This window comes from Stegostoma tigrinum, chromosome 4 (genome assembly GCF_030684315.1).
Source record: "Stegostoma tigrinum isolate sSteTig4 chromosome 4, sSteTig4.hap1, whole genome shotgun sequence".
Lineage (NCBI taxonomy): Eukaryota > Metazoa > Chordata > Chondrichthyes > Orectolobiformes > Stegostomatidae > Stegostoma > Stegostoma tigrinum.
Window position 1 is genome coordinate 94,010,402 of NC_081357.1, and position 12,454 is coordinate 94,022,855.

The 12,454-nt window shown below is 41.8% G+C and overlaps 1 protein-coding gene across 1 annotated transcript in view; it reads right to left on the reverse strand.

The window, feature by feature from the left end:
* cog2 (component of oligomeric golgi complex 2) overlaps nt 1–1,229 on the reverse strand; it is a 66,315-nt gene extending 65,086 nt beyond the window's left edge. Inside the window, exon 1 of the mRNA XM_048531399.2 lies at nt 1,065–1,229. Within this exon, the coding sequence (XP_048387356.2) occupies nt 1,065–1,148 (84 nt within the window). The 5' untranslated portion in view covers nt 1,149–1,229. The remainder of the gene's footprint in view (nt 1–1,064) is intronic.
* Nucleotides 1,230–12,454: the final 11,225 nt, after the last annotated feature.

A 12,454-nucleotide genomic window follows, 5' to 3' on the forward strand; every position in this document is an offset into this window, starting at 1 on the left:
CCCAGTGAGGTGATCATCCCTTTCTTATTTCTCAGTTCCATCCAAATAACTTCCCTGGATGTATTCCCAGGAAAATTCTCCCTAAGTACAATCATAATGTTATCTCCAACCAAAAACATTACTCCCCCTCTCTTTCTCTCCACCCCTTTCTATCCCTCCTAACCGAACCTATACCCTGGAATACTAAGCTGCCAGTTCTATCTATTCCTGAACCACGTCTCTGTAATTGCTATGATATCTATGTCCCATGTTCCCAACTATGCCCTGAGTGAATCTAACTTAACTGTTGGGTCTCTTGCATTGAAATAAATGCAGTTTAATTTATCAGTCCTACCTTGTTTTCTGCATTGTTCCAACTTGCCTGACTGACTTGCTCCTTTTCCCAACTGCACCAATCTCAGAATGAATTCATTTCTTGGTATTTCTCTGTGTCCCATCCCCAACTCCATCCCACTAGTTTAAATTCTCCCCAGCAGCTGTAGCAAATCTCCCCTCCCCACCAGTACATCAGTCCCTTCCAAGGTAACTTGTATCTCAGAAGAGATTCCAATGATCTGAAAATGTGAATCCTTCTCCCCTGCACCAGCACCTCAACCACATCCCCCTATTACTACTGCTCTCACTAGGTTGTGGCACCAGGAGTAATCCAGATGTTACTACTCTTGAGGACCGACTTTTTAGCCCAATACCTGGACCTAAAGATAGCTGAGACGCTGCATAATGATGACATGTAGGGTATGGGGAATACAGCAGGCAAGTCTGCAGCAACATTGCTGGTGCTAGTCCTGGTCCTGATCGATGGGACAGAGCAGTCAGCACAGTTAATAAGAGTTACTGCAGATTGATGTGACGTATCGGCTCGAACTGATTAGGGAGATAAATAGTGCAAATTCATCAGAAGGATCCGAGCTAAGCTTTATGCAGGGAGATCAGTGAGGGAGCTTGATGGAGGTCTCCAAGCCGGGTATACACCGGCGGCTCGGGCTCGGGCCGCAGGGGTATGTCGGCTTTCGGGTTGGTAACAACGCTCGGCTCGGCTCGGCACCGCCCCGCCGGGTGTGTACCTTCATAAACTCATCCTTATTGAAGCAGAGCGAGTCAGGCCCCATGGGCAGATTGAGCGACCCTGCAGCCCGCCGCAGCTCCATGCTCCGTCAGTTTTCATCGAAGCCGCGGCCTAACCCTCTGTCGACATGGCAGCTGCCGGGACTGAGGAGGGTGTCGAGGAAACAAGAGTTGTCACATCCCGGGACCTCCGTCTACAGCGCCCTCTGCCGCATTCCAACTGCATGGTGGGTTTGACATATTGAAAACCGAAAGAAGTGCGGGTGCTGTATATCGAATACACAAGCGGAAGTTGCTGGAAAAGCTCATCAAGTCTGGCAGCGTCTGTGAAGAAAAAATCGGAGTTAACGTTTCGGGTCTAGCCACCCTGTTCTCAGGAAGGGTCATCAGACCTGATAACGTTAACTCTAGCTTTTTCTTCACAGATGCTGCCAGACCTGCTGAGGTTTCCAGCAACTTCTGACAATTCATTTTACTGGACACATGGATCTAAAACAAATAATTTGCCTTTATATAGCTTGTTTCACAATTTTGCGACACGTGCAGTCCCCTGAAATGGTCTAGCAAATCACTCAGTTGTATAAATTGGTTACAATTTACATCAATGATTTAGAATTGGGGACTAAATTTGTGTCAAAATTTGCAGATGACACTAAGGTGAGTGGTAAAGCGAAATGTGCAGAAGACACTGAATGTCTGCGGAGGGATATAGATAGTCTAAGTGAGTGGGCAAAGGTCTGGCAGATGGAGTACAATGTTGATAAGTGTGAGGTCATCCATTTTGGTAGGAATAACAGCAAAATGGACTATGTTTTAAATGGTAAAAAATTGCAGCATGCTGCTGTGTCGAGGGATTTAGTTGTCCTTGAGCACGAATCGCTAAAAGTAGGATTGCAGGTGCAGCGGGTAATTAAAAAGGCAAATGGAATTTTGCCTGCCATTGCTAGAGGGATGGAGGTTAAAAACAAGGAGCTTATGCTGCAGCTGTATAGAGTCCTGTTGAGGCCACACCTGGAGTACCGTGTGCAGTTTTGGTCTCCTTACTTGAGAAGAAATATACTAGCACTGGAGGGGGTGCAGAGGAGATTCACTCGGTTGATTCCAGAGTTGACAGCGTTGGATCATGAGGAGAGACTGAGTAGACTGGGATTATACTCATTGGAATTCAGAAGAATGAGGGGAGATCTTATTGAAACAGATAAGATTATGAAGGGAATAGATAAGGTGGAGGCAGGGAGGTTGTTTCTGCTAGCAGGTGAAACTAGGACTAGCGGGCATCCCCTCAAATTAAAGGGAAGCAGGTGTAGGACTGAGGTCAGGAGGAACTTCTTCACCCAAAGGGTTGTGAATCTGTGGAATTCCCTGCCCAATGAAACGGTTGAAGCCACCTCGCTGAATGTTTTTTAAGGCAAGGCTAGATAAATTTTTGAACAGTAAAGGAATTAAGGCTTATGGTGAGTAGGCGGGTAAGTGGAGCTGAGTCTCGAAAAGATCAGCCATGATCTTATTAAATAGTGGGGCAGGCTCGAGGGGCCAGATGGCCTGCTCCTGCTCCTGGTTCTTATGTTCTTATGACTCAGAGCGTCCAGTTGCCTGCCATTTCAACACACCATCATGCTCCTTGGGCAACGTCTCTGTCTTGGGCTTGCTGCTGTTCCAGTGAACCTCAACACAAGTTGGAAGAGCAGCATCTCATCTTCTGCTTGGGGTCACTGCAGCCTTCAGGATTCAATATTGATTTCAATAATTCAAAGCCCTGAGCACTTTCTTCCAAGTCCTTCTGCCACTTCCATGCACTAGTCCTTGTCATCACATGGACTACTTTCACCATAGCAATCTATTTTCAACCAACAATGGTCCCCATTAGCAGGTTTTCTTTCTCCCCAGTTCACCTTTATCCATTTCTTTGTCTGCCCAACTGTAGCGCGCTCTCTCTCTTTCTCTCTGTTCTCCATCTCTACCTATTAATTATTCCATCCCCTCCAATTCCAACTTTCCTCACTGCTATCAATTCTGAAGAAGGGTCACAACCCGAAACATTGACTCTGATGAAGTTTCATAGCATCAGGTCAAACATGAGGAAGGAAACTTCCTGCTGTTTATCACATACCGACCTCCCTTAGCTGATGAATTGGTACTCCTCCATGTTGATCATCATTTGGAGGAAGTGCTGAGGGTGTCAAGAGCATACTCTGGGTAGGGGACTTCAATGTCCACCACTGAGTAGCTTGGCAGCACCACTGATGATGAGCTGGTTGAATCCTAAAGGACATAACTGCCACAATAGATCTGCAAAGGGTGGTGAAGGAGCCAACTAGAGGAAAAGCCATATATGACTTCATTCTCACCAATCTACTTGTTGTAGATATATCTGTCTATGATAGTATTGGTGGGGTTGGCCATGTACAGTCCTTGTGAAGACCCCAGTCTTCGCATTGATGATTCCATCATGTTTTATGGCCCTGTCACCATGCAAAATGGGATAACCTTTAAATAGATCAAGCAACCTAAGGCTGGGCATCCATGAGGTGCAATGAGCCATCAGCAACCGACTCATGACCTAGCATATCCCCTGCTTCACAGTTATCATCAAGTAGAGGATTAACCTTGGTTCAGTGAACAGTGCAGTAGGATGTTACCTGAAAATGAGATTTCAACCTAGGCAGTAGAAAACAGGTCTAAATGCGTATTAAACAACATAACCAGCAGTAGTCTTAAGCAACAAGTCCACTAAGCTTTAGGGGACCAGTTAAGGCAGCATAAATAAACAGTGTTCAGGTTTAAGAAAGAGCAATGTAGATTACAACATTGCAGCTCCTAGGCTCAGAATTTCTCATTTCCTCCCTGACTACCATCAACATCGAAGGATGCTTGATGTCAGTGGCCTGGGATTTTTGCACTTTGTGTTGTACTAATACACTTAGTGTTATTTCTTAATTTATATATGTTTAGTATCTAATTGGTCAATACCTTCCGCTTCATTTGATATTTCAACAACTTTCATTTATATATACGTTTAACTTAGCAAATCATTCCAAATGTACTTTTTCTTTGTCCTTCAGAAGCTTTCCCTTTTTTATTGTTCACCTCCCCTGCCCTCTTTTTGACTAAATCCTTGATTTCCTTTATGATTTGCAAGACCATTGGAGTATCAATGTAGGAAAATATTGCCACAACATGTATAGCACATTGGTGAGACCATAACTGGAATACTGTGTAAAGTTTGGGAGTTCTTAAGGATAAATACTTACATTAGAAGCAGTTCAGAGAATGTTAATCAGATGATTTTTGGGATGAAATATTTGATTTATGAGGAAAGGTTGACTGCATTGGGCTTACAATCTTGAAATCAGAGAGGGCGATCTTATTAAAAAAAGAAAGGAGTTTGAAGGGACTCAATGGGGTAGATGCTAAGAATCATTTTCATCTAAAATTTAATTTCTCCATCCAAGGAACTCCAAATTTTATTGCACCACCTATATTTCTGTGGAAATATGATGACTGCAATCATTGCTGATTGGAATATTTCTCATCTTTTTATGCTAAAGATAACTGAAGGATTTGATCAAGTGGATAAAGACAAGCTATTTCATTTGACACGGTTAAGGATTGATCAAGATGGCATGAATTTAGATTAGAGCCAGGCTGTTCAGGACTGGTGTCAAGAAGCACTTATAGAGTCATACAGCACAGAAACAAACCCTTCAGCATGACTCATCCATGCTGACCAAGTTTCTCAAAGTAAACTGATCCCACTTACCTACATTTGGCCCATATTCCTCTAAACCTTTATGATTCATGTACCTGTCCAAGTATCTTTTACATGTTGTAATCTACCACTTCCTCTGGCAGTTCATTCCATAAATGAACTACCCGCCGTGTGGAACCATTGCCCCTCAGGTCCCTTTTAAATCTTTCTCCTTTTATCTTTCATCTCCCCTCAGTTTTGAACTCGCCTACCCTAGGGAAAAGACCTTTGCTATTCACCTTATCTATGCCCCTCAAGATTTTATAAACCTCTATAAGGCCACCCCTCAATCTCTTACGCTCCAGTGAAAAAAAGTCCCAGCCTATAGAGCCTTTCCTTATGATTTGAACCCTCCAGTCGTGGTAACATGCTTGTAAATCTTTTCAGCACTCTCTCCAATTTAGTAATATTCTTCCAATAGCAAGGAAAATATAGAAATCTCTCCTCAAAATTGCTGGTGAGGCTGCGGTCAGTTGGAATTTTCAAGACTAGTATCAGTTAATATTTGTTAGGCAAAGGCAATTAAGGTTGGATGGATCTCACTGAAGCAAGGTGGACAGATGGATTGAGACTATCGATTAACCAAGAACTAATTAAATAGAGAAGAAGCTCAAAGGGCTGTATGGCCAAATTCTGTCCCTATGTTTTTGAACATCCTCATCTACCAATGATAAACATGAAAAACAAGATTCAGATTGGCACAGGGTAGAAAATTAGAAGTAAAACGAAACATGTCATTCACAGTCCAAAATCGTTGAACTTAACGTGAGTCCAAAAATCTGTAGTGTGTCTAACTGGAACAGGTGCTGTTCCTTGAGCTTGCTTTCAGCTTCAGTGCACCAGACACAAACAGGAATGTCAGAGTAATCTTTAACTTTGCTTTAACATTTAAAAGGCATCTGGATGGGTAAATGGATAGAATGGATTTAGAGGGATATAGACCAACAGCTGGCAAATGGGACTAGATTTACTTAGGATGTTTGGTCAGCATGGACAAGTTGGGCCAAAGTGTCTGTTTCCATGCTGTACAGCTCCATCTTTAATTGTTGGCCCATTTTTTTCACTTTTTAATTACATTAATTAAGCTTAATTACATTTGCCCCAAAGTTTGTCCACATTTTCATTACCTCATAATCCAGCATAATTTCCTTAAATTCCACATTGGTTTGCACTTTATTAGACTAAGATTATATGAAATTACAACAGAGTCCTGGATGTATGGTTAAAACGTTTTTCCTTCAATGCCATTTGTTGCACACTTTGCACATTTAGGATATCTAGATAGGATAAGGAGAAGAATGGGAGATTGATGGATTCCACCTCAGAGTCTTGAACAGCTGGCTAATGAGCTGGTAGAAGCATTTGTGTTAATCTTCTAAAATTCAATCAATTCTAGAAATGTTACATCGCATTGGGAAGTAACTATATAACTCCTCCATTGAAGGAGGGAGGAAGGCAGTAAATAGGACACTATAGGGCATTTAGCTTGTTGATTTTTTGGATGAAGATGTCACAGGGGATAATATATTCATATGGCTCGAGACTGGCTAGCTGGCAGAAAACAATAAATATGCACAAGCAGATTCTGACTGTCAAAACACAATGAATGGAGTCCTACACTGATGTATGCTGGGGCCTCAGCTTTTTACATGTTCTATTGGTGACTTTGGTGAAGGGAGTGAAGAGATGGTAGCTAAATTTGCATTTGACACAAAGATAAGTATAAAAGAATGTTGTGAAGAGGACATTGTCAGAACTCTCATTGATTTTTCAATATTTTGTTTTGTTTTGTTCTTTTATCAAATTTGAATTGTACGCTGTAAATGATGTAGAATCATTGAATCATAAAATCATATCAGAAGGAAACGGACCCATTGGCCAACTTGTCCCTGTTGACCAGGTTTTCTAAACTGAACTAGTCCCATTTGCCTGCATTTGGCCCATATCACTTTAAACCTTTCCTATCCATGTACCAATCCAAATGTCTTTTAAATATTGTCATTGTACCCACCTCTACCACCTCCTCTGGCAGTTCATTGCATAAACACAGCACCCTCTGTGTGAAAAAGTTGCTCCTCTGGTCCCTTTTATATCTTGCCCCCCTCAACTTAAACCTATACCCTCTAGTTTTGGACTCCTCTACCCTGGGGAAAAGACCTTGCCTATAAATCTCTATAAGGTTACCCCTTAGCCTCCTACGCTTTGTTTATTTTATATAATTTACCCATATCTCTTCCTCAATAACCATATTACTGTTCCATGGTCTACAGTAGATTTCCAAAGAGTGACAGTCCTTTCTTTATCACTGAACTCTAAGCAATTTGATTCAGCTTTTGTATCAGTTCCTTTTATCTTTCCTATGATCCAGTCCCTCATTGGAGTCTTTAATTAATATTACTCACACCTTACTCACTTTTCTATCCTCCTCTATTCTTCCAGAATATTTTCTAACCTGGATTACTCATTTGTTGGTCCTACCCTAACCTAAGCTATGCCTGTTAACGTTTTCTACCATAACACACTCTCATGACAACTTTCACCTCAAGCTCATTTACTGTGTTCATAAGTTTTTGCATTAATATTCACATCACGTAAGCCCTAGTCAACTGTCAGCAAGATATCGCATTTCACTCTCTCCTGTTCTGATCACCTTTTATTTTACCTGTTCTCCATGTTCCCCCTCCTCTGTTCTGCTGTCATAACTAGCTTTTTTTTTCACTTTATCCTGCATTTTTTCCACATCTTTCATGGTTTTCTCAGTGAGGACATTCATTCTCACCATGTTTAGGTAAAGCTCATCCATCAAGCAAAGGCCTGCATTAGAACTGGTTCCAATGTCCCAGGACTCCAAACATCCCACTAAACCATCTGTCCAAATGTGTGTTTTGCTCTCCTATTTTTTATTCTTGTACTTACTATCACATGGTGCTGGAAATAACCCCTTGAGATTACTACTCTTCCAGAAAGTATCAGTCTATAAGATTGCATAAAGATTTAACAGAATACTCAAGGATATGTTCATTTCTAGTTGTGGGTTAGACCAAAGCTAGGGACCATAAATTCAAGGTGTCATTGATAAATACTCCAGGGATTTCAGGGCAAACGTTTTTACTTAAAGAATTGTGAGAATGTGAAACACATTGTTGCATGGGACCAGTTAAAGTGAGTAACATAGTTATAGAGTCATAGAGCTATACATCATGGAAACAGATCCTTTCGTCCAACTTGTCCAGTTGTTTTAAAGAGGAAACTGGATGAACACGAGGAGGATAAATTGAAGGAGAAGTAGATTGAGTGAGTTGAAGACAGTTAAGAAGGTACATGTGTGGACTATAAACATGACAAAGGCACATTTGGACTGAGTGGCTTTTTCTGCATTGATATCCTGTGTAATTTTATGCTGTTGATATTCATAAACACTGACACATATACTTTTGGGTCAGTTAGTGATAAGACACAGAAACTGGTTAATCTTGCTGCACAGACAACTTCTCCATATAATATGGTTGATGCTGTCAAAGGAATTGTTTTAAAAATATTATTGAATTCTAGAGGTTCTGTCCATAAAGCATAAAGTACACCAAAACCCTGTTCTGATCGGGATTAAACAAAAGGGGCTTAGACAGGCTTAAAAATTAAAACGGATAAATATAGGGATGATCAAAAACTCCACAAGATAAGTCTTTATCTTCCTGATACCATTGGATTCTGATGCTTTTATTTTGTTCCAGCTTTTTCCCAAATGAGTGCATCAGATTAAAAGTTAATAATGGACTCTTCTGTCATCAATTGTTTGTGTTTTTCATTGGCTATTGGACTTGTGAAATGGCACAGTACAGCAACTGCAGTTCCTACTGCTGCTTGGTACATGGGCACTGGCTTGGAGCATTACTTAACACTGCTGAAAGCATCGCAGGTGCTTTTTTCAGCTGTGCTTTCAAGTGTTGGGGTGGGGGGGGTGTGTGATGTTAGTGTAGTTGATGAGCTCATTTGGCTGAATGACTCGTTTGCAATATAGAAAAGTGCCAACAATTCCCACTGGCTGATGTTGTCATGAAGGACTCTCCTCCACCTCTCCCCTCGCCTAAGTTAAAGTGACCTCTGGTGAGGGGAGAGGTTGAGATTACTACCAGTTGTCTCTCTCCCCTGAGGGAGTAGCCCTATGGTCCTTATATGACTTTACACATGTTGATAGTATTTTGGTATTCCTTATGCATTGTCAATGCTGTTGATTCAACTGTATGCAGGCAGTGCTTGATGTTTCAGCTAAGGATACTGCCGGCATCCGGTACACTGACTGATGTTTTCAATGCAAGTGTCTTTGAAATGGCCTCCTTTGGTCCTTAGAGCATTGGTTACTGATGAGGCTACAATTCAGTATATTTGCTGTTAATGCCAACCACATTGTCTCTGGGTAACAGTGCCACCCAATGTATTGACTGCAGATGCTCTTGCAAATACCAGTTTATTAGCCAATCATGCATTTGTTGGTCCAATCATTGATTACGGGTGCTTTTGGTCTGTTAACAGCTTATTGTGTTCACAATAGTTGAACTGATCAGCTTTTTCTTTGTAATTTCATGAGATGTGGGAATCATTGGCTAGGCTAGCTTTTACTGCCAATCCTTAATTATCCTTAGGAAGGTGGCAGAGAGCCACCTTGTTGAACTGCTGATTTTCTGTGGTGTAGGGACAGCCACAGTGCTGTATCAGGATTTTGATCCAGCAACATTAGTGGAGGAACCACAATATTATTTCTAGAATGGTGTGTGATGTGGAAGGGCACTTACAGGCAGTAGATATCCTATCTATCTTCTGCCTGAGACTTTCTAGGTAGTAGAGGTCGTAGGTTTGGAAGGTGCCATTGAAGCAGCCTTGGTATTATCAGCAGTGCACCTGGTGGGTGGTAAATAAATCTGCCACTGTGCATTATGAGAAGCAATGTTAATTACGACGGGCTGTGTGTGCTGGATGGAGTACAACTTCTTGAATTTCATTGTAGGTACTCTATCTAGAACAAACAAGTTTTGGAAATATATGATGAATGGCAGGATGCTGGGAAACAGCAAGTGAGTGCATGTACACAGGTCCCTTAAGGTATCAGGACTGGTGGATAAAGTGGTTAAGAAGGCATATAGTACGCTTGCCTTTATTTGATGAGGTATATAGATCAAGAGCAGGGACGTTATGCTGGAACTGTCTAAAACATTGGTTAGGCCACAGCTGAAGTGTGAAATTCATGAATCCACATTAAAGGAGGGATGGGATTGGACTGTAGCTGGTTAAGGATATTTACCATGATGTTTCCTGGAGTGTATCATTATGAAGAGAGATTGGGCAGATTGGGATTGTTTTCCTTGTAGCAGAAAATGACTGAGATGCATAAAATTATGAGGGGCACAGATAGGGTGGACAGGAAGAAACTTATCTCTTTGACGGAGAGATCAATGACTGCAGCATAGATTTAAGGCAAGTGGTAGAAGGTTCAGAAGAAATGTGACAAAATGCTTGTTCACCCAGAAGGTGGTGGAAATCTGGAACTCATTGCCTGCAAGGTTGGTATAAACAGAAACTTGCATAATATTTAAGAAGCATTTATGTGTGCATTTGTGTTGTCAAGGCATATAAGGCAATGGGCCAAGTGCTGGGAAACAGGATTAGAATTGTTAATGATTGCTTTTGATCAGTGCAGTTGCGATGGCCTGACGGACCTTTTTCTGCGCACCAAATCCCTATGATTCTATGATGCATCTAGGCAAGTAGATAATCTCTTCCAGACAAATGGATCACTTTCCTGACTTGTACCCTGTAGATACTTTGGGGTTTCAGGAGATTAGTTACATATTGCAAGATTCCTAGCCTTTGTCATGATCTTGCAGCCATGTTATTTATATGGTAGGTCCAGCTCAGTTTCTGGTCAAGATGTAGCTAGTAGAGAATTCAGTGATTGTAATATGTTAAATATCAAGATAAGATTGTTAGATTCTCTCTTGTTAGAGATTGTCATCGTCTAGTACTTGGGTGGTGCCAGGTCTTGTTGCATTTGGACTGACTACTTTGGTATCTGAGGAATCATGAATGCTGGGGAACATTATACAAACATCAGTGCACATCCCCAATTCTGACCTTATGATGGTAGGAAGATCACAGATAAAGCATGTTTTGGCCAAAATCACCAAGGAACTCCTCAACTAATATCTCAGAACTGAGGTAATTGATCTCTAACAATCACTACTATCTTCCTTTGTTTTCGATATGACTCTAACCGGTAGAGGTTTTTCTTGCTGATTCTCATTGATGTCAGCATTGCCAGGGCTCAATGATGCTATATTCAGTTAAACGACACCTTGATGTCAAAGGTAGTCACTCTTATATCAAGTCTGGAGCTCAGCTCTTTTGTGTTTTGATCAAGACTGTAATGAAACCAGGAGTTGAGTGGCCTTGGCAGAATACAAACTGAGCATAGTTACCAGGTTAGTCCTGAGCAAATGCTGTTTGATAGCACTAACAACAGCCTCTTCCATCAATTTTCCACTTGGTTGAGAGGATGGATGGGCAGTAAATTGACTTGGTTGGATTTGTTGTGCTTCTTGTGGACAGGGCATACCATTATCCACATTACTGAATATATGTCAATGTTATAGATCCTCTGGAATATAATGGTCTGGGGGTCTGGCTAATTCTGGAGCAGAAGGCTTCAGTACTATTTTTGGGCATTAGCCTTTGCAGCATGCAGTGCCTTCAGCTTTTTCTTAATATCATTTGGAGTAACTCAAATTGGTATCTATGTTGTTGGGGACCTCAGGAGAAGGGTGCAATGGATCATCCGCTTGACACTTCTGATTGAAACTGGTAATAAATGGTTGAAATTTTTTTGCGCTGATGGTATGATTAGTGGAGCAAGGTTCTCTTATTTGCTTAAATTTCCACCTCGATTCATGATTGGATATAGCAGGAGTGTGGAGACCACAGACAACTGCTGACGCTGCAGGCACTACTAGAACCTCATTTAGCACATTAAATTGGTGCTGCTATTCAATGCATTGCTAGAAAATTCAGTCCACCCGGTTTATTCGTTATGGTCACGCACCTATTTGTATTGATTTCAGATACAACACCCTCTCTGTCCATTCAGGTGCTGGTCAAATTTCACTGCCACTCCACACTCCTATTGCATTGGTTTCAGATTGGCTCTCACTGCACCTACTACAGGTGCCATTCCCCATACTCACACTCAACCAATACCAGCAATTCCATGATTTGAATGCTCTTAACTAGGTGCCACCCTTTCTAGTAGGGTCCTTTAGATCCCTTTGCCTCACAGCAAGGCATCACTCCTCCTCATGAGGCCACTCCCTTCCCAGAGACATTCAAGCCACCTCTCCCGCTGAGGGCTCTAAAAGGGTCCTGACCCGAAACACTGACTTTCTGGCTCCTCTGATGCCACCTGGCCTGCTGTGTTCCTTTATCTCCACACTGTGTTGTCTCTCTCTCTCTCTCCCCATATGGCCCCAACCACTTCACTACGGATACATAGAAGTGTCCCTCCCCCATTGTCACACTGGTACTACCCACCACCTTTTCATCTGTTACATTGATGACTGTATTGGCACTGCCTCGTGCTCCCATGTGGAGTTTGAA